The following is a 20,487-nucleotide window of genomic DNA, read 5'->3' as shown; positions in this document are numbered from 1 at the left end:
CGGCCTCTGCCACACTGACCATGGAGAAGCCGAAGAAGGCAGCGAGGCTGGCGCTGAAGCGGACCTGGTGGGAGATGGCTGAGGATGGGGAGCTGGGCTGGCTGCTGGCCCCCTCGGCCAAGAAGATGCGGCTGCAGAAGAACGAGGTCGAGCCCACCAGCCACGGCTTCTCCTGCGAGCTGGAGCAGCTGCAGGGGAAGTACGTGCTGCTCAACCCCTGGGCCGAGGCTGCCAAGGAGAAGCCACCCGGCAAGCAGGGTAGGTAGAGCGGGCGAGGGGGGCCCTCCCCACGCTCCGCACTGCCACGACTCACCGCCCCTCTCCCTGCAGGCAGCGGCCATGCCGCAGGGGAACGGGGGGACGGGGTCCCCATGCCCCAGAAGGTGCTCTTCCCCGTGGAGCGCCTCTCCATGAAGTGGGAGCGGATCTACCAGGTCGGCGCCGGGCTGGAGAACCTGGGGAACACCTGCTTCCTCAACTCCACGGTGCAGTGCCTGACCCACACGCCGCCGCTCGCCAACTACCTGCTCTCCAAGGAGCACAGCCGCAGCTGTGAGTAGGGAGGCCCGGCTCGGCAGGCAGCAGGGCTGGGGCAGGGGTGCCAGTGGGAGGAGGAGCGCCTGCCTGTCCTGTTGCCAGTGCTGCGCTCAGCACCCCTGCATCTGGCTCCGGCAGTGGGGCGCCATGTCCTGTCGTTAACGCTCTGTCTTCTCCTCTCCTGCTCCAGGTGACCAAGGAGGCTTTTGCATGATGTGCCTCATGGAGAAGCACACAATTGAGGCTTTTGCCAACAGCGGCAAGACAATAAAGCCGATATCCTTCATCCGAGACCTCAAGAGTAAGGACGGCTGCCTTCCCCTCCCCCTGGTAGCCATGCAGGAGAGCAGTGGCTAATGCAGGAGCGTAGCCTTTGAGATGGGGGCAGGTCTTGGCAGACGGCTCTTCTGAGATGACTCCCTGAGCCTGCCAGGGGCTGGCGCCTTCAAGGGCCACTTGGGGCTTTCCGGCAAGAGTCTGATGTCTGGTTTGGTTTGAGGGGGCTCAACCCCCACAGTCCCTGCCCCAAGGAAGGGAGGGAAGGCCTGCATCATGCAGCACGTGCTGGGGCTGATTCTTCCCTCTCCTGCAGATATTGCCCAGCACATCCTCTTCAGGAGACAGGAGGATGCGCACGAGTTCCTGTGTCACACCGTCGATGCCATGCAGAAGGCCTGCTTGAAAGGCTGTACCACGTACGTGGGGCCTCTGATGGCCCATCGCTGCTCTTCCCCACTGTCCCTTCACTGGTCCCCTGCACCCACAGGAGGGGCCTGTGGGGTGAATGTGTCCCCCAGGTCAGACTCATAGAGGGAGCCGCTGGTTCCAGGGACCTTGAGTGGGTGGCCCAGCTCCCTGCCCCTCTGTGACACAGCTCTGGGCTGTTGTCTGCCTTCTCCCTTCTCCTGACTCCTCCACCATAGCAGAGCTGTGGTCCTGTCCCCAAATCCCGAGGCTGCTATGGGTTTGGATCCTGTCCCAATTGCTGAGGAATACAGGCGTGCCCGCTAGTTCAGCCCCAGCGCTGTGGCCAGGGCTGAGCCGCTTTCCTGTGGGCTCTCCGTCCCGGGAAGCCTGCGTTGCCTCCGTCTGCAGTGCCCAGCTCTGAGCTCCAGCCAGGAGTTTCTGCTCCTTCTCAAGGAAGGTGTGCATCGGAGCCTGGTGCCACCCCTCGAGCTGCGGCACTGGGAGAGCAGGCTGGCAGCAGCTGCGACTTCCCTCTGCCCTTGGAGCTCTGCAGCCCATCCGCTGGCCAGAGTGCACAGGGGAGCTGTCCCGAGGACACAGGGGTGGCCCGCGGGTGTGGCCATGGCGGAGGGGTGGTGTGAGATCTGGTGCTGTTATCTCCAGGTTGGATCGCGAGACCCAGGCCACGACGCTGGTTCACCAGGTCTTTGGCGGTTACCTGCGGTCCCGTGGTGAGTGCTGGCTGCCAGGTCCTGGGCCTGCGACTCTCAGGGCTGCTGTTGCCCCGAGAGCCTTGCGGTAAAAAATCTCTTGGGAAAGTGGCGAAGCATGCGTAACGTACCCAGAGCTGCAGCCGGTCAGTCTGGCAGTGCCTGCAGCTCGTGACCCCTGTTGTGGCGATGGAAAAAGCCGTTGGCCGTGGGTCTCCAGCTCATTGCCACTGATAGAGGAACCCCTGTTGCCAGCTCTCTAGCAACAACCGCTGTCCCAGCGGAATTGCCAGCCTTCCTCCTTGCCAGGCTGTGAATCCTGGTGCTCACCTCCCAGAGCCCAAATGCAGAGAGGGGGAATATTGCAGCTGCCTGCGCTGTGCTGGGGTGGTGGCGGGTGCAGGTGTTGTGCCAGGCTGTGCTCATTGCTCGCTCTTTTGCAGTGAAGTGCTTGGCGTGCAAGAGCGTCTCGGACACGTACGACCCTTACCTGGACCTGCCGCTGGAGATCGGGGTACTGGGGCAGGGTTGGGCATGGGAAGGAGCTCTGCTCTCGTGGGGGGACGTTCCTGCACCTGCACCATTACTGCTCTTAAGGCTCCTTAACCGGCCAGCGTCAAGGCACGGTGCAGGCGAGAGGGAAGCCGCTTCCATTGTGGCGCTGCCTTCTCTCTCTGGCAGAGCAGTGCCCGTTGCCTGAGCGTGGGCCACGACTCCTGCGTTGAGGCTCTGTGGTGTGGGGGGCAGTGCCGCCGTCCCTTACAGCGTGCTGGCCGGTGCCTAGCTGGTGGCAGGCTCACAGGTGTGGTGTAGCCTGTGGCCCTGTGCTCATGCTCTGTGCTATCTCTCGGGGCCAGTGTCTCGGCGGGGAGCTGGGCTGTCGTGTGGACAGGCCACTCATGCCCTGACCTCTCCTCTGCCCTTGCAGGAAGCCGCAAACCTAGTGCAGGCGCTGGAGCTGTTTGTGAAGCCAGACCTGCTGGGCGGGGAGAACGCCTACATGTGTGCCCAGTGAGTGTGTGGGGCTGTGGGCGGGAAGGGGCCCGTGGGTGTGCTGGTGGGAAGCAGGCGGAAAGCCTGCTCCAGTAAGGGAGGGCTTCTCTACCTGCTCCGTGGCTAAACTGTGAGGCACGTGGCCACGGAAGCCTGCAATGAAGCCTGCCTCTCCTCAGCTCCCTCCTCTGCTCCTCTGGTGGGAAGGGCAGGGGCCAGCAGACACGGCCACAAGCAGGTGCCCTGGAGCGGTGCCCGCTGTCAGCAGGGTCCCTGCCGTGGGGTGTGCCGCTTGGCCAGGGCTGGCATTGTCCGGGTGGTGGATCAGCTTGAATAGCTCGAGCTCTTGCTGCGCAGATGCAAGAAGAAAGTGACGGCCAGCAAGGGCTTCACCATCCACCGAGCCTCCAACGTTCTCACCATCTCGCTGAAGCGCTTTGCCGACTTTGGTGGAGGCAAACTCACAAAGGTGAGTGCTCGGCAATCCAGAGCGGGGGCTGTCTCCTGGCCCGAGGCTCTGCTGCCCAAAGCAGGGTGGGAGGCGATCCAGTGCAAGCTCTGCCGCAGTCCTGCTGACCTTCCCCAGCTGTGCGGCACAGAGGGAGTTTGGCTCATCCTGGCATCTTCCTCACCGTGCACTCGGCCTGGCGAGAGCGGGTCCCCCTCCCTTGAAAGGTGGGATCTGCAGGACGGCTGAGCTGCCCTTGCTCTAGCAAGAAAGCCATCTGCTGTGCAGGCTCCTGAGACATCCTCTCTCTGCAGGACGTGGGGTACCCCGAGTTCTTCAACCTCCGCCCTTACATGTCTCAGAAGAATGGGGATCCTGTCCTGTACGGGCTCTACGCGGTGCTGGTGCACTCTGGGTACAGCTGCCACGCCGGGCACTACTACTGCTTCGTGAAGGTGAGCCCGGGGAGCTCTCTTGGCACCCCGTCTGGGCTGGGGGCTGGTGGGTGCTCACGGGTCCCTGTAATGTGCAGAAAGGAGGGTGCTGAGCAGAGGTGCGTGGTGTGGAGCACTGGATCAGGTGTGCTGCACAGGCTGTGCTCCGCTGCAGGAAGCGTGGAGGTCTGCTCTCCCAGAGTCCCCTTGCCTGCCCTGGGCCGCCTGTGGGTTTTGGGGAGAGGAGCTCTGCCGACGGGCACTGTTCCTGCTGCTCTTCATGCCAGGAGTGTCGCCGCTCACAGTCAGACCCCATTCTCTCTTCTCCTTCTGCAGGCCAGCAATGGGCAGTGGTATAAAATGAACGATGAGCGGGTCCACCCCAGCAGCACCGAAGAGGTCCTCAAAGAGCAGGCCTACGTGCTGTTCTACCTGAGGTGAGAGCGCCCTGTGTCTTGCGGCCCCTCTTCCCCCTGCTCTCAGCATTGGGCACGGGGCTGGTAACACGTGCCTGGGTGTGGGACGGAGCTTGGCCCAAGTAGCCCCAAAGCCTGTGTGCACGTGCTGGCTCGGAGCAGGGTGGCGGGGAGAGGTCCAGCTCCTTGTCAGGATTTTGCTGTAGATCAAGAGCGGTTCATCTCCTCGGAGCTTCTGGCTCCTGTTGCTTGTGTGCATCTCCGACGAGAGCGCTCTCGTCGCTCGAACCCTCGCAGTTAACACCTGCACTTCTCTGCCTTCACCAGAACCCCCAGCCCCAGGAAGAGCTCGCAGGGGCCCACGGCCAAAGCTGCCTCCAGCCTGCCTGGCTCCACTCAGGTCAAGACAACTGTGACCAGCAGGGCCCTGTCTTCACTGCTGACGGGCCAGGTGAGTCCTTAAGGCTGCTCTCAGCCAGCGCTCCTGGGAGCTGGGAGCTGCTGCCCCTCTGTCTGCTCTGCGAGGGCGGGTGGCTGCAGCTCCGCAGGGAGGCAGGCGCACTGCTCCGAACGGGCAGGTGCGAGGGAGGACGGTTGACAGGAGGGATCCTACTGAGCCAAGGGTCCCTGAGCGTGCCTGGCAAGGCATGGGGAGGGACGTATCCCTCTGTGTCCTTGGCTCCTTGAATGCTCTCCTCCCTGAACCTCTGTCCTTCTGTTTCTCTAGAGACCACACATGCTGCTGGGGAAGAAGCTGCCGGGGCCGAAGGAGGTCAGAGCCCCTGTGGCCCACAGTACATCTGGGGCAGGGCTGGAGCCGCCCAACAGAACCGCTCCGCCAAAGGCACCTGCTTTTTCTCCGTCACCCAGGCTGCTCCTCAAAGCCACCCCCATGGCCACAGCTCTGCCCAATGGTGCAGCGCCCAAGGAGTCGCTCTCCTTCCCGCAGCTGCCTCCCGCGCCCAGAGCAGCTCAAGGCTTCTGCAACACCAGCAGGGCAGGCGCGGCCAAAGCGGAGCTGCCCCGGCAGAGCTCCTGCGAGCACAAGCAGCCACCTGTGTCACCCAAGGCGCTGCTGGAGCCCAGCCACAGCCAGGAGCCTGGGGGCAGTGGGGACAACACCGGGACCCTCAAGAGGGTCTCTTGCAGCAGCGGTGCTCCCAGGCCAGTGCCCGGCGCAGTGGGGAAGCTGGCCAAGGTGTCCCAGAAGGCCAGCAGCAGTCTTGGCATCTTCTGCACCTCTCGGGAAACAGGCTGCGGCACGGACCTCCCTGCTGGCCCCGGCGGCGAGCCGGCTGCTCCCAAAAACTCCGAGCCAGCAAAACGGAAATCCTGCCTGTTGGCCAGCGCCATGTCACCGCCACCGGCCAAGGTGCTGGTGCTCTCTGCGTTGTGGCTAAACCCCAGCCAACAGCCAAAGCCCACGCAGCCACTTGCTCACTCCTCTCCCCTCCCACTGGGATGGGGAGGAGAATCGGAAAAAACACAAAACTTTTCGTTGACATAAGAACAGTTTAATAAAGAAGTAAAATAAAATAAAATCATGACAATAATAATAAAAAATATACTAACATGAACAGTAGTAACTGTATTTAAATGGAGCATAGCAAAGAGAGAGAGCAAGAAAACCCAAGAAAAGACAAGTGATGCATAGGGCAGTTGCCCACCACCTACTGACCGATTCCAGAGCAGTGATGCACCCCTCCTGGCCAAATCCCCCCAGTTTCTCTACTGACCATGATGTTCTATGACCCTTTCACCAGTTGGGGTCAGCTCTCCTGGCCATGCTCCCTCCCAGCTTCTTCTGCGCCTGCTGGCTGGCGGAGCAGGGGAAACAAAAACTCCTTGACCTAGGATAAGTGCTCCTTAGCTCTCCTGGTTTGAGCTAAACCAGAACTAATTCTCTTCAGTGATTTTAATGTTCAGTTTAGTCTCTTCTAACTGCACTTTCTGAAATCAATAGCATGTTTTTCCAGACAGTGCCTGCTTCCTAGCAGTGAAAACGCTTGTTGTTCACAGTCACTACCGAGGAATGGTATGCAGAAAGGCTCTTGCTTATACGTGCTCTGTCTGCATCAGACGTTGCCTCTCACTACCGCACGGGGACTGCAGGGCAGCACACAGGACAGGCAGCACAGCCACCTCCAAATCCCCGCTGCCTCCCTGTTGGGGGAGCATCAAAATCTGCAGCTGTCCCAAAGCCCTTGAACTCTCCTGGTTTTGCAGAGCACGGTCTGCCAAGGCCTCAGCACGGTGGGAGTCTGGCACTGAGGTTCTTGCTGGTGTGACTCTGCTGACGCCAGTGTCTGCCCCACGATACGCAGCTCCTCTCCAGCCATCTGCCTCAGCAGAGAGCAAATCCTGGGGGGAGCAGCTGGCAGCAGAGGTGCGGGCTCCCCCAGCTCCTGCCAGGGGTTGGGGACATGCTCCCACCCCCTTCCCAGCAAGTCCCTGTGGGCATGGCGCTGAGACTGAACCCATCCCTAAGCCGGACCTGACCAAACTCCAGATTCACTCTAGAGTGGTGGTACCTCAAAATTCTTGGATGGAGGACCTGCTACGTACATTTGTCCATGGGGATTCACTAAATCCAAGCCTACTGCTGAAGCCATTACTCATAGGGGTTGTTCCATGTCGTGGCCATTGCTTGTCTCGGGAACAGACAGGAAAGCTCTGGATGACAAAAGCTGTCAGGACACTCTCCAGAAACAGAAGACCAGTGCTAGAAGATCCCCATCCCCTAATTGCATAGAAATAATTCCAGCTTAATGAAATCATTGTTGAAAATAGAACACACAGAACAGCATCCACCAGCAAAACTCTTTCAGTGGTGGTTTTAGCTGCTGCAGAGCTGATGACCTTACCTTCACTGTCTCAGGACCAAAAAAACCCACAAGTGACAAACAGGAACTCCTCTCTACCTAGCCTTATAGGTAGAATTGCTCAGCCTACAGCTCTGGAGGCACAGACCAGCCTAGACTTAGATCCTGAGTCTACCTACTCAATGACCTGTCCAGAAAGTCCAATTATAATTACCTTTGAAAGAGGAGGGAACTGGGTGGGGAAGAAAGGAAGGAAAAAAAATTGCTGGGAAGACAATGGAAGTATAGGCACACAATTAAAAGAGGAAGGAGCCGAGGTATCCTGAAGGCCAGCTCAGCCCAGCTCCCTTTTGCTGGTGAAAAGCTGTGCAGCTTGGAGGAAAAAAGCATACTTTGGTGCTGGGATGCACACAAATGCCTGAGTTCTGTCCTGAAACAGCAGAAAAACCTGGACACGGCTGCTTTTCACTTTCTTCCTATCTGCATGCATCTTTGACTTCTATGTTTCCCTGAAGTCCTCCCAGACTACCAGGGATGTGGCCTCTGTCCAGTTCATGTGCCATGAGGAGAAACAGGGTTTGACCATGAAGGGGGCAGCAAGTATCTGTGTCTGCAGAGGGAAAGGGGCAGCCACACCTCAGCTTCAGAGATGCCCAAAGCTGCCCAGAGCCCCAGAAGCCCCTGGCACTCCGGCCTTTCCTTGGCCCTGAAAGCCTGCAGGGCCTGCCAGCGCCGAAGATCCCCGGGGACAGGAGCCAAGGACAGTGGCCAGCCCCGTGGAGAGAGTAAGGGGGGCTCCGTCCTTCCTTTGGCCACAGGAAGATGTCCTTGGCCACGCCGGGACAGGCCACGTCTCCTCCCCATCACCCAGGGGAAGGTGAGGCCTGAGGAAGACCCCGGGCGCTGGGCTCAGCACGGGCGGTGTGACGAGGCAAGGCCTGGCCGATGCCAGTGGCTCCATCACGCAGCTCCTGCTGCCCGGGGCTGTGGCCGGAGCACAGACAGAGCCGCCTTTTGGGACTTGACCATGCAGAGCAAGCCCAGGGCAGCTCCCCTCCTGTCCCCCTCCCTCCCTGAGCAGGCCCAGGCCCCCAAGCGGACCGAGGGCGGGCAGAGCTGTGCCCACCCCTGCGCTGCTGCAGGCCCCGCTCCAGGGAAATGGCCCTTCCTGAAGGCCGCCTCCGCAGGCCCCACGTCCTGGCTGGCTGAGGAGCTGCTGAGGTGAGGAGAGGCCTGGGGGCCAGAGGGGGCAGAGGCCGAGGGGCCTGAAGAGAAATGGAGGAGAGACAGGCTGGGGGCAGCTGGGGACAGGGACAGGGTCAGGGACAGGAACAGGGACAGGAATAGGAACAGGGACAGGACCAGGACTAGGGGTGCTGCAGGAGCAGGTAACTCCCAGCGTGGCTGGGCCTTGGGGGAGGGACCTGGAGACCGCAGGGCCCACAGGCCCTGTCATGGCCCAGTTCTCCAGCCCTGGGCCTGAGTGCTCAGCCCCAGGGACAGCCCCACAAGCAGGGTCAGAGCAGCTCCTGCTGCTGCCCCCAGGGTCGCCAGCCCCCCGCCAGCCCTGAGCCAGCCTGCAGGTGTGTGAGCCGGGGTGAGGTGGAGGAGCCTGGAAAACAATTCATGGACGAGGCGAGGGAAGAAGGTGCAGCCTGTGTGGCACCTGGGGTTCACTGACCCCCTCAGTTTCACGTCTGGATCAGCGCTGGCCTTGGGCATGGACTAACCTCAGTTGAAGGCAGGAATTCTCTTTACTAATCCTGGGTGCTCGAGGGCTCTTCCTGCCCTCTCCTGCCCGGTGTGACCCGAGCACATGACTGCCCTGCCTGCTCCTGCCCTGCTGCTTTGGGACCTCATGGTGAAAAGGAGAGAAGGACTCGTGTCGTTAGGGGGTCTCTTGGGGTGCCCTGGGTTTGCTTTGCTGCTCACTTCTGTACCGTTTCCTGGGCTATTCACCGTGTGGGTGCCTAGAGAGGCAAATGAGGCCCTGAACGAAGTTTCCTACAGTAAAACACGCTTCCTTTTTCTCACTGGTAACAGCCTGAAAGATCGATGCTGAAGCAGCACGTGCCTCTTGTGACAACACGTGACAAGAGATGGTTGTGTTCAGTTAATCCTTAGTAGCTTTGGGCATAGGAAAACAGTAGAGCAATGTTACTGTGTGGGCACCACGGATGTGGTTGTCTGGATTTCTGCGTATTTGTGACTGATCTTTCTTGTTTCTTTTAGACAAGAAAATCTTGATATGTACTGCCAAGGACAGAACAAAATGCGCAGAATTGATAAAGCAAGAGGTGCCAATCAAGGAGGGTGTGCAGGTTAGCACTAGTTTTAAATTGTCTCGACTGTGTTCCAGCTAAAAGCCTTGCCTTAAACGATTGAAACGAGCTGAACCGTTGGATATTTTTCAGTAGTGCACAATTCTATATTGCTTCGGACTTTACCAGCCATACTCATGGACTGTGGGCCTGTATGGCAGTGAGCCCAGAAGAGGAATTGAGGAAAAAAATGTGTGATTTTCCAAAATTCTTATGGGATAGAAGGCCACAGCTGGCTGCACACAGGTAGGAATACACAAAAATGGGCAGCGTCACTCAGAATGAGGAAAAGCGGTGTGGGCACAGCCGTAGTGTGACAGTTGTCACGACCCTGAGCAGCACAGCATGGATTTTTCAGGCAGCAAGGCTGGATGCCACTGTGGGTGAACAGCTCTTCCCGAGCACGGAAATGGGCTCTGCGACTTGGTCTCCACCTGGGACTCCCTGAGCCTGACCCAGAAGAAGAGCCTAAACCAGAGGTACAAGATGGGCTGTGAGTGCAAGGTGAGCAGCCGGGCTGCCCCTGCCATGGTAACCCATGTTAGCACACAATGAAGGTCACGGACCCCAAGCGGCCACGCCCTGACAGGCCCTGCCCCCTTGCCACTGCAGCCAAGACGCAAGCGCGGCTTTGCCCTCAGTCCACATCGGGACGTGGAGTGTGGCAGACGTGGAGGGAAGGAGTGAAGTCAGGGGGTTGTGGGGAGGGAGTCGAGTCGAGTGAGCGCGACCGCAGCGGAGGGCAGGAGCAGTGCTGTCCCCGTCCCTTGCCAGGAGAGGCGCGGCAGGAGTTTGCATCGCGCAGGCAAGTGGCAGTCGGCTCTTGAAGGCGGCTACACGTGGGCACAGCGGTGGGGACCCGGATGGTGACTGCGGTGGGATGGGCTGGGATGGGCCCCGGGATGCCGAGGCCTGCGTTCCTATTGCCCTGACAACACCGCCCTGCGTTGGGAACAGAGTGGAAAGGGCCGGTGCTCCCACTCAACTGGCCACCCCCTCCCCCCAGCCAGGGCCACCGGCCTCTGCCACACTGACCATGGAGAAGCCGAAGAAGGCAGCGAGGCTGGCGCTGAAGCGGACCTGGTGGGAGATGGCTGAGGATGGGGAGCTGGGCTGGCTGCTGGCCCCCTCGGCCAAGAAGATGCGGCTGCAGAAGAACGAGGTCGAGCCCACCAGCCACGGCTTCTCCTGCGAGCTGGAGCAGCTGCAGGGGAAGTACGTGCTGCTCAACCCCTGGGCCGAGGCTGCCAAGGAGAAGCCACCCGGCAAGCAGGGTAGGTAGAGCGGGCGAGGGGGGCCCTCCCCACGCTCCGCACTGCCACGACTCACCGCCCCTCTCCCTGCAGGCAGCCGCCATGCCGCAGGGGAACGGGGGGACGGGGTCCCCATGCCCCAGAAGGTGCTCTTCCCCGTGGAGCGCCTCTCCATGAAGTGGGAGCGGATCTACCAGGTCGGCGCCGGGCTGGAGAACCTGGGGAACACCTGCTTCCTCAACTCCACGGTGCAGTGCCTGACCCACACGCCGCCGCTCGCCAACTACCTGCTCTCCAAGGAGCACAGCCGCAGCTGTGAGTAGGGAGGCCCGGCTCGGCAGGCAGCAGGGCTGGGGCAGGGGTGCCAGTGGGAGGAGGAGCGCCTGCCTGTCCTGTTGCCAGTGCTGCGCTCAGCACCCCTGCATCTGGCTCCGGCAGTGGGGCGCCATGTCCTGTCGTTAACGCCCTGTCTTCTCCTCTCCTGCTCCAGGTGACCAAGGAGGCTTTTGCATGATGTGCCTCATGGAGAAGCACACAATTGAGGCTTTTGCCAACAGCGGCAAGACAATAAAGCCGATATCCTTCATCCGAGACCTCAAGAGTAAGGACGGCTGCCTTCCCCTCCCCCTGGTAGCCATGCAGGAGAGCAGTGGCTAATGCAGGAGCGTAGCCTTTGAGATGGGGGCAGGTCTTGGCAGACGGCTCTTCTGAGATGACTCCCTGAGCCTGCCAGGGGCTGGCGCCTTCAAGGGCCACTTGGGGCTTTCCGGCAAGAGTCTGATGTCTGGTTTGGTTTGAGGGGGCTCAAGCCCCACAGTCCCTGCCCCAAGGAAGGGAGGGAAGGCCTGCATCATGCAGCACGTGCTGGGGCTGATTCTTCCCTCTCCTGCAGATATTGCCCAGCACATCCTCTTCAGGAGACAGGAGGATGCGCACGAGTTCCTGTGTCACACCGTCGATGCCATGCAGAAGGCCTGCTTGAAAGGCTGTACCACGTACGTGGGGCCTCTGATGGCCCATCGCTGCTCTTCCCCACTGTCCCTTCACTGGTCCCCTGCACCCACAGGAGGGGCCTGTGGGGTGAATGTGTCCCCCAGGTCAGACTCATAGAGGGAGCCGCTGGTTCCAGGGACCTTGAGTGGGTGGCCCAGCTCCCTGCCCCTCTGTGACACAGCTCTGGGCTGTTGTCTGCCTTCTCCCTTCTCCTGACTCCTCCACCATAGCAGAGCTGTGGTCCTGTCCCCAAATCCCGAGGCTGCTATGGGTTTGGATCCTGTCCCAATTGCTGAGGAATACAGGCGTGCCCGCTAGTTCAGCCCCAGCGCTGTGGCCAGGGCTGAGCCGCTTTCCTGTGGGCTCTCCGTCCCGGGAAGCCTGCGTTGCCTCCGTCTGCAGTGCCCAGCTCTGAGCTCCAGCCAGGAGTTTCTGCTCCTTCTCAAGGAAGGTGTGCATCGGAGCCTGGTGCCACCCCTCGAGCTGCGGCACTGGGAGAGCAGGCTGGCAGCAGCTGCGACTTCCCTCTGCCCTTGGAGCTCTGCAGCCCATCCGCTGGCCAGAGTGCACAGGGGAGCTGTCCCGAGGACACAGGGGTGGCCCGCGGGTGTGGCCATGGCGGAGGGGTGGTGTGAGATCTGGTGCTGTTATCTCCAGGTTGGATCGCGAGACCCAGGCCACGACGCTGGTTCACCAGGTCTTTGGCGGTTACCTGCGGTCCCGTGGTGAGTGCTGGCTGCCAGGTCCTGGGCCTGCGACTCTCAGGGCTGCTGTTGCCCCGAGAGCCTTGCGGTAAAAAATCTCTTGGGAAAGTGGCGAAGCATGCGTAACGTACCCAGAGCTGCAGCCGGTCAGTCTGGCAGTGCCTGCAGCTCGTGACCCCTGTTGTGGCGATGGAAAAAGCCGTTGGCCGTGGGTCTCCAGCTCATTGCCACTGATAGAGGAACCCCTGTTGCCAGCTCTCTAGCAACAACCGCTGTCCCAGCGGAATTGCCAGCCTTCCTCCTTGCCAGGCTGTGAATCCTGGTGCTCACCTCCCAGAGCCCAAATGCAGAGAGGGGGAATATTGCAGCTGCCTGCGCTGTGCTGGGGTGGTGGCGGGTGCAGGTGTTGTGCCAGGCTGTGCTCATTGCTCGCTCTTTTGCAGTGAAGTGCTTGGCGTGCAAGAGCGTCTCGGACACGTACGACCCTTACCTGGACCTGCCGCTGGAGATCGGGGTACTGGGGCAGGGTTGGGCATGGGAAGGAGCTCTGCTCTCGTGGGGGGACGTTCCTGCACCTGCACCATTACTGCTCTTAAGGCTCCTTAACCGGCCAGCGTCAAGGCACGGTGCAGGCGAGAGGGAAGCCGCTTCCGTTGTGGCGCTGCCTTCTCTCTCTGGCAGAGCAGTGCCCGTTGCCTGAGCGTGGGCCACGACTCCTGCGTTGAGGCTCTGTGGTGTGGGGGGCAGTGCCGCCGTCCCTTACAGCGTGCTGGCCGGTGCCTAGCTGGTGGCAGGCTCACAGGTGTGGTGTAGCCTGTGGCCCTGTGCTCATGCTCTGTGTTATCTCTCGGGGCCAGTGTCTCGGCGGGGAGCTGGGCTGTCGTGTGGACAGGCCACTCATGCCCTGACCTCTCCTCTGCCCTTGCAGGAAGCCGCAAACCTAGTGCAGGCGCTGGAGCTGTTTGTGAAGCCAGACCTGCTGGGCGGGGAGAACGCCTACATGTGTGCCCAGTGAGTGTGTGGGGCTGTGGGCGGGAAGGGGCCCGTGGGTGTGCTGGTGGGAAGCAGGCGGAAAGCCTGCTCCAGTAAGGGAGGGCTTCTCTACCTGCTCCGTGGCTAAACTGTGAGGCACGTGGCCACGGAAGCCTGCAATGAAGCCTGCCTCTCCTCAGCTCCCTCCTCTGGTGGGAAGGGCAGGGGCCAGCAGACACGGCCACAAGCAGGTGCCCTGGAGCGGTGCCCGCTGTCAGCAGGGTCCCTGCCGTGGGGTGTGCCGCTTGGCCAGGGCTGGCATTGTCCGGGTGGTGGATCAGCTTGAATAGCTCGAGCTCTTGCTGCGCAGATGCAAGAAGAAAGTGACGGCCAGCAAGGGCTTCACCATCCACCGAGCCTCCAACGTTCTCACCATCTCGCTGAAGCGCTTTGCCGACTTTGGTGGAGGCAAACTCACAAAGGTGAGTGCTCGGCAATCCAGAGCGGGGGCTGTCTCCTGGCCCGAGGCTCTGCTGCCCAAAGCAGGGTGGGAGGCGATCCAGTGCAAGCTCTGCCGCAGTCCTGCTGACCTTCCCCAGCTGTGCGGCACAGAGGGAGTTTGGCTCATCCTGGCATCTTCCTCACCGTGCACTCGGCCTGGCGAGAGCGGGTCCCCCTCCCTTGAAAGGTGGGATCTGCAGGACGGCTGAGCTGCCCTTGCTCTAGCAAGAAAGCCATCTGCTGTGCAGGCTCCTGAGACATCCTCTCTCTGCAGGACGTGGGGTACCCCGAGTTCTTCAACCTCCGCCCTTACATGTCTCAGAAGAATGGGGATCCTGTCCTGTACGGGCTCTACGCGGTGCTGGTGCACTCTGGGTACAGCTGCCACGCCGGGCACTACTACTGCTTCGTGAAGGTGAGCCCGGGGAGCTCTCTTGGCACCCCGTCTGGGCTGGGGGCTGGTGGGTGCTCACGGGTCCCTGTAATGTGCAGAAAGGAGGGTGCTGAGCAGAGGTGCGTGGTGTGGAGCACTGGATCAGGTGTGCTGCACAGGCTGTGCTCCGCTGCAGGAAGCGTGGAGGTCTGCTCTCCCAGAGTCCCCTTGCCTGCCCTGGGCCGCCTGTGGGTTTTGGGGAGAGGAGCTCTGCCGACGGGCACTGTTCCTGCTGCTCTTCATGCCAGGAGTGTCGCCGCTCACAGTCGGACCCCATTCTCTCTTCTCCTTCTGCAGGCCAGCAATGGGCAGTGGTATAAAATGAACGATGAGCGGGTCCACCCCAGCAGCACCGAAGAGGTCCTCAAAGAGCAGGCCTACGTGCTGTTCTACCTGAGGTGAGAGCGCCCTGTGTCTTGCGGCCCCTCTTCCCCCTGCTCTCAGCATTGGGCACGGGGCTGGTAACACGTGCCTGGGTGTGGGACGGAGCTTGGCCCAAGTAGCCCCAAAGCCTGTGTGCACGTGCTGGCTCGGAGCAGGGTGGCGGGGAGAGGTCCAGCTCCTTGTCAGGATTTTGCTGTAGATCAAGAGCGGTTCATCTCCTCGGAGCTTCTGGCTCCTGTTGCTTGTGTGCATCTCCGACGAGAGCGCTCTCGTCGCTCGAACCCTCGCAGTTAACACCTGCACTTCTCTGCCTTCACCAGAACCCCCAGCCCCAGGAAGAGCTCGCAGGGGCCCACGGCCAAAGCTGCCTCCAGCCTGCCTGGCTCCACTCAGGTCAAGACAACTGTGACCAGCAGGGCCCTGTCTTCACTGCTGACGGGCCAGGTGAGTCCTTAAGGCTGCTCTCAGCCAGCGCTCCTGGGAGCTGGGAGCTGCTGCCCCTCTGTCTGCTCTGCGAGGGCGGGTGGCTGCAGCTCCGCAGGGAGGCAGGCGCACTGCTCCGAACGGGCAGGTGCGAGGGAGGACGGTTGACAGGAGGGATCCTACTGAGCCAAGGGTCCCTGAGCGTGCCTGGCAAGGCATGGGGAGGGACGTATCCCTCTGTGTCCTTGGCTCCTTGAATGCTCTCCTCCCTGAACCTCTGTCCTTCTGTTTCTCTAGAGACCACACATGCTGCTGGGGAAGAAGCTGCCGGGGCCGAAGGAGGTCAGAGCCCCTGTGGCCCACAGTACATCTGGGGCAGGGCTGGAGCCGCCCAACAGAACCGCTCCGCCAAAGGCACCTGCTTTTTCTCCGTCACCCAGGCTGCTCCTCAAAGCCACCCCCATGGCCACAGCTCTGCCCAATGGTGCAGCGCGGATGCCCAAGGAGTCGCTCTCCTTCCCGCAGCTGCCTCCCGCGCCCAGAGCAGCTCAAGGCTTCTGCAACACCAGCAGGGCAGGCGCGGCCAAAGCGGAGCTGCCCCGGCAGAGCTCCTGCGAGCACAAGCAGCCACCTGTGTCACCCAAGGCGCTGCTGGAGCCCAGCCACAGCCAGGAGCCTGGGGGCAGTGGGGACAACACCGGGACCCTCAAGAGGGTCTCTTGCAGCAGCGGTGCTCCCAGGCCAGTGCCCGGCGCAGTGGGGAAGCTGGCCAAGGTGTCCCAGAAGGCCAGCAGCAGTCTTGGCATCTTCTGCACCTCTCGGGAAACAGGCTGCGGCACGGACCTCCCTGCTGGCCCCGGCGGCGAGCCGGCTGCTCCCAAAAACTCCGAGCCAGCAAAACGGAAATCCTGCCTGTTGGCCAGCGCCATGTCACCGCCACCGGCCAAGGTGCTGGTGCTCTCTGCGTTGTGGCTAAACCCCAGCCAACAGCCAAAGCCCACGCAGCCACTTGCTCACTCCTCTCCCCTCCCACTGGGATGGGGAGGAGAATCGGAAAAAACACAAAACTTTTCGTTGACATAAGAACAGTTTAATAAAGAAGTAAAATAAAATAAAATCATGACAATAATAATAAAAAATATACTAACATGAACAGTAGTAACTGTATTTAAATGGAGCATAGCAAAGAGAGAGAGCAAGAAAACCCAAGAAAAGACAAGTGATGCATAGGGCAGTTGCCCACCACCTACTGACCGATTCCAGAGCAGTGATGCACCCCTCCTGGCCAAATCCCCCCAGTTTCTCTACTGACCATGATGTTCTATGACCCTTTCACCAGTTGGGGTCAGCTCTCCTGGCCATGCTCCCTCCCAGCTTCTTCTGCGCCTGCTGGCTGGCGGAGCAGGGGAAACAAAAACTCCTTGACCTAGGATAAGTGCTCCTTAGCTCTCCTGGTTTGAGCTAAACCAGAACTAATTCTCTTCAGTGATTTTAATGTTCAGTTTAGTCTCTTCTAACTGCACTTTCTGAAATCAATAGCATGTTTTTCCAGACAGTGCCTGCTTCCTAGCAGTGAAAACGCTTGTTGTTCACAGTCACTACCGAGGAATGGTATGCAGAAAGGCTCTTGCTTATACGTGCTCTGTCTGCATCAGACGTTGCCTCTCACTACCGCACGGGGACTGCAGGGCAGCACACAGGACAGGCAGCACAGCCACCTCCAAATCCCCGCTGCCTCCCTGTTGGGGGAGCATCAAAATCTGCAGCTGTCCCAAAGCCCTTGAACTCTCCTGGTTTTGCAGAGCACGGTCTGCCAAGGCCTCAGCACGGTGGGAGTCTGGCACTGAGGTTCTTGCTGGTGTGACTCTGCTGACGCCAGTGTCTGCCCCACGATACGCAGCTCCTCTCCAGCCATCTGCCTCAGCAGAGAGCAAATCCTGGGGGGAGCAGCTGGCAGCAGAGGTGCGGGCTCCCCCAGCTCCTGCCAGGGGTTGGGGACATGCTCCCACCCCCTTCCCAGCAAGTCCCTGTGGGCATGGCCCTGAGACTGAACCCATCCCTAAGCCGGACCTGACCAAACTCCAGATTCACTCTAGAGTGGTGGTACCTCAAAATTCTTGGATGGAGGACCTGCTACGTACATTTGTCCATGGGGATTCACTAAATCCAAGCCTACTGCTGAAGCCATTACTCATAGGGGTTGTTCCATGTCGTGGCCATTGCTTGTCTCGGGAACAGACAGGAAAGCTCTGGATGACAAAAGCTGTCAGGACACTCTCCAGAAACAGAAGACCAGTGCTAGAAGATCCCCATCCCCTAATTGCATAGAAATAATTCCAGCTTAATGAAATCATTGTTGAAAATAGAACACACAGAACAGCATCCACCAGCAAAACTCTTTCAGTGGTGGTTTTAGCTGCTGCAGAGCTGATGACCTTACCTTCACTGTCTCAGGACCAAAAAAACCCACAAGTGACAAACAGGAACTCCTCTCTACCTAGCCTTATAGGTAGAATTGCTCAGCCTACAGCTCTGGAGGCACAGACCAGCCTAGACTTAGATCCTGAGTCTACCTACTCAATGACCTGTCCAGAAAGTCCAATTATAATTACCTTTGAAAGAGGAGGGAACTGGGTGGGGAAGAAAGGAAGGAAAAAAAATTGCTGGGAAGACAATGGAAGTATAGGCACACAATTAAAAGAGGAAGGAGCCGAGGTATCCTGAAGGCCAGCTCAGCCCAGCTCCCTTTTGCTGGTGAAAAGCTGTGCAGCTTGGAGGAAAAAAGCATACTTTGGTGCTGGGATGCACACAAATGCCTGAGTTCTGTCCTGAAACAGCAGAAAAACCTGGACACGGCTGCTTTTCACTTTCTTCCTATCTGCATGCATCTTTGACTTCTATGTTTCCCTGAAGTCCTCCCAGACTACCAGGGATGTGGCCTCTGTCCAGTTCATGTGCCATGAGGAGAAACAGGGTTTGACCATGAAGGGGGCAGCAAGTATCTGTGTCTGCAGAGGGAAAGGGGCAGCCACACCTCAGCTTCAGAGATGCCCAAAGCTGCCCAGAGCCCCAGAAGCCCCTGGCACTCCGGCCTTTCCTTGGCCCTGAAAGCCTGCAGGGCCTGCCAGCGCCGAAGATCCCCGGGGACAGGAGCCAAGGACAGTGGCCAGCCCCGTGGAGAGAGTAAGGGGGGCTCCGTCCTTCCTTTGGCCACAGGAAGATGTCCTTGGCCACGCCGGGACAGGCCACGTCTCCTCCCCATCACCCAGGGGAAGGTGAGGCCTGAGGAAGACCCCGGGCACTGGGCTCAGCACGGGCGGTGTGACGAGGCAAGGCCTGGCCGATGCCAGTGGCTCCGTCACGCAGCTCCTGCTGCCCGGGGCTGTGGCCGGAGCACAGACAGAGCCGCCTTTTGGGACTTGACCATGCAGAGCAAGCCCAGGGCAGCTCCCCTCCTGTCCCCCTCCCTCCCTGAGCAGGCCCAGGCCCCCAAGCGGACCGAGGGCGGGCAGAGCTGTGCCCACCCCTGCGCTGCTGCAGGCCCCGCTCCAGGGAAATGGCCCTTCCTGAAGGCCGCCTCCGCAGGCCCCACGTCCTGGCTGGCTGAGGAGCTGCTGAGGTGAGGAGAGGCCTGGGGGCCAGAGGGGGCAGAGGCCGAGGGGCCTGAAGAGAAATGGAGGAGAGACAGGCTGGGGGCAGCTGGGGACAGGGACAGGGTCAGGGACAGGAACAGGGACAGGAATAGGAACAGGGACAGGACCAGGACTAGGGGTGCTGCAGGAGCAGGTAACTCCCAGCGTGGCTGGGCCTTGGGGGAGGGACCTGGAGACCGCAGGGCCCACAGGCCCTGTCATGGCCCAGTTCTCCAGCCCTGGGCCTGAGTGCTCAGCCCCAGGGACAGCCCCACAAGCAGGGTCAGAGCAGCTCCTGCTGCTGCCCCCAGGGTCGCCAGCCCCCCGCCAGCCCTGAGCCAGCCTGCAGGTGTGTGAGCCGGGGTGAGGTGGAGGAGCCTGGAAAACAATTCATGGACGAGGCGAGGGAAGAAGGTGCAGCCTGTGTGGCACCTGGGGTTCACTGACCCCCTCAGTTTCACGTCTGGATCAGCGCTGGCCTTGGGCATGGACTAACCTCAGTTGAAGGCAGGAATTCTCTTTACTAATCCTGGGTGCTCGAGGGCTCTTCCTGCCCTCTCCTGCCCGGTGTGACCCGAGCACATGACTGCCCTGCCTGCTCCTGCCCTGCTGCTTTGGGACCTCATGGTGAAAAGGAGAGAAGGACTCGTGTCGTTAGGGGGTCTCTTGGGGTGCCCTGGGTTTGCTTTGCTGCTCACTTCTGTACCGTTTCCTGGGCTATTCACCGTGTGGGTGCCTAGAGAGGCAAATGAGGCCCTGAACGAAGTTTCCTACAGTAAAACACGCTTCCTTTTTCTCACTGGTAACAGCCTGAAAGATCGATGCTGAAGCAGCACGTGCCTCTTGTGACAACACGTGACAAGAGATGGTTGTGTTCAGTTAATCCTTAGTAGCTTTGGGCATAGGAAAACAGTAGAGCAATGTTACTGTGTGGGCACCACGGATGTGGTTGTCTGGATTTCTGCGTATTTGTGACTGATCTTTCTTGTTTCTTTTAGACAAGAAAATCTTGATATGTACTGCCAAGGACAGAACAAAATGCGCAGAATTGATAAAGCAAGAGGTGCCAATCAAGGAGGGTGTGCAGGTTAGCACTAGTTTTAAATTGTCTCGACTGTGTTCCAGCTAAAAGCCTTGCCTTAAACGATTGAAACGAGCTGAACCGTTGGATATTTTTCAGTAGTGCACAATTCTATATTGCTTCGGACTTTACCAGCCATACTCATGGACTGTGGGCCTGTATGGCAGTGAGCCCAGAAGAGGAATTGAGGAAAAAAATGTGTGATTTTCCAAAATTCTTATGGGATAGAAGGCCACAGCTGGCTGCACACAGGTAGGAATACACAAAAATGGGCAGCGTCACTCAGAATGAGGAAAAGCGGTGTGGGCACAGCCGTAGTGTGACAGTTGTCACGACCCTGAGCAGCACAGCATGGATTTTTCAGGCAGCAAGGCTGGATGCCACTGTGGGTGAACAGCTCTTCCCGAGCACGGAAATGGGCTCTGCGACTTGGTCTCCACCTGGGACTCCCTGAGCCTGACCCAGAAGAAGAGCCTAAACCAGAGGTACAAGATGGGCTGTGAGTGCAAGGTGAGCAGCCGGGCTGCCCCTGCCATGGTAACCCATGTTAGCACACAATGAAGGTCACGGACCCCAAGCGGCCACGCCCTGACAGGCCCTGCCCCCTTGCCACTGCAGCCAAGACGCAAGCGCGGCTTTGCCCTCAGTCCACATCGGGACGTGGAGTGTGGCAGACGTGGAGGGAAGGAGTGAAGTCAGGGGGTTGTGGGGAGGGAGTCGAGTCGAGTGAGCGCGACCGCAGC

General features: G+C 59.8%; 2 protein-coding genes across 2 annotated transcripts; both read left to right on the top strand.

Annotated features, from left to right (window-relative positions):
• Nucleotides 1-20: 20 nt before the first annotated feature.
• On the top strand, nt 21-10,055 carry LOC147413856 (ubiquitin carboxyl-terminal hydrolase 36-like). The gene is made up of 18 exons (XM_086477024.1): nt 21-249; nt 331-552; nt 728-838; nt 1,130-1,232; nt 1,888-1,955; nt 2,378-2,448; nt 2,863-2,945; nt 3,285-3,396; nt 3,690-3,830; nt 4,146-4,246; nt 4,553-4,676; nt 4,953-5,614; nt 6,452-6,611; nt 7,761-7,832; nt 8,129-8,268; nt 9,280-9,368; nt 9,760-9,872; nt 9,981-10,055. The coding sequence occupies exons 1-18, from the start codon at nt 21-23 to the stop codon at nt 10,053-10,055; spliced, it is 2,676 nt and encodes an 891-aa protein (XP_086333150.1).
• A 349-nt stretch (nt 10,056-10,404) lies between these two features.
• On the top strand, nt 10,405-20,437 carry LOC147413855 (ubiquitin carboxyl-terminal hydrolase 36-like). The gene is made up of 18 exons (XM_086477023.1): nt 10,405-10,633; nt 10,715-10,936; nt 11,112-11,222; nt 11,514-11,616; nt 12,272-12,339; nt 12,762-12,832; nt 13,247-13,329; nt 13,661-13,772; nt 14,066-14,206; nt 14,522-14,622; nt 14,929-15,052; nt 15,329-15,996; nt 16,834-16,993; nt 18,143-18,214; nt 18,511-18,650; nt 19,662-19,750; nt 20,142-20,254; nt 20,363-20,437. Exons 1-18 carry the CDS (start codon nt 10,405-10,407, stop codon nt 20,435-20,437), a joined length of 2,682 nt encoding a protein of 893 aa, XP_086333149.1.
• The last annotated feature ends 50 nt before the right edge of the window (nt 20,438-20,487 follow it).

This window comes from Leptosomus discolor, chromosome 23, assembly GCF_034619465.1.
Source record: "Leptosomus discolor isolate bLepDis1 chromosome 23, bLepDis1.hap2, whole genome shotgun sequence".
Classification (NCBI taxonomy): Eukaryota; Metazoa; Chordata; class Aves; order Leptosomiformes; family Leptosomidae; genus Leptosomus; species Leptosomus discolor.
This window is presented reverse-complemented; position numbering and strand designations above follow the sequence as displayed.

Bases quoted from the DNA above. Each gene is read 5' to 3' on its own strand.
- LOC147413856 (XM_086477024.1), top strand. From the start codon at position 21: ATGGAGAAGCCGAAGAAGGCAGCGAGGCTGGCGCTGAAGCGGACCTGG. The intron at 553-727 runs GTGAGTAGGGAG...CTCCTGCTCCAG, and splicing joins CAAGGAGCACAGCCGCAGCT to GTGACCAAGGAGGCTTTTGC. The intron at 9,873-9,980 runs GTGAGCAGCCGG...TTGCCACTGCAG, and splicing joins AGATGGGCTGTGAGTGCAAG to CCAAGACGCAAGCGCGGCTT.
- LOC147413855 (XM_086477023.1), top strand. From the start codon at position 10,405: ATGGAGAAGCCGAAGAAGGCAGCGAGGCTGGCGCTGAAGCGGACCTGG. The intron at 10,634-10,714 runs GCAAGCAGGGTA...CTCTCCCTGCAG, and splicing joins TGCCAAGGAGAAGCCACCCG to GCAGCCGCCATGCCGCAGGG. The intron at 11,617-12,271 runs GTACGTGGGGCC...TGTTATCTCCAG, and splicing joins TGCTTGAAAGGCTGTACCAC to GTTGGATCGCGAGACCCAGG.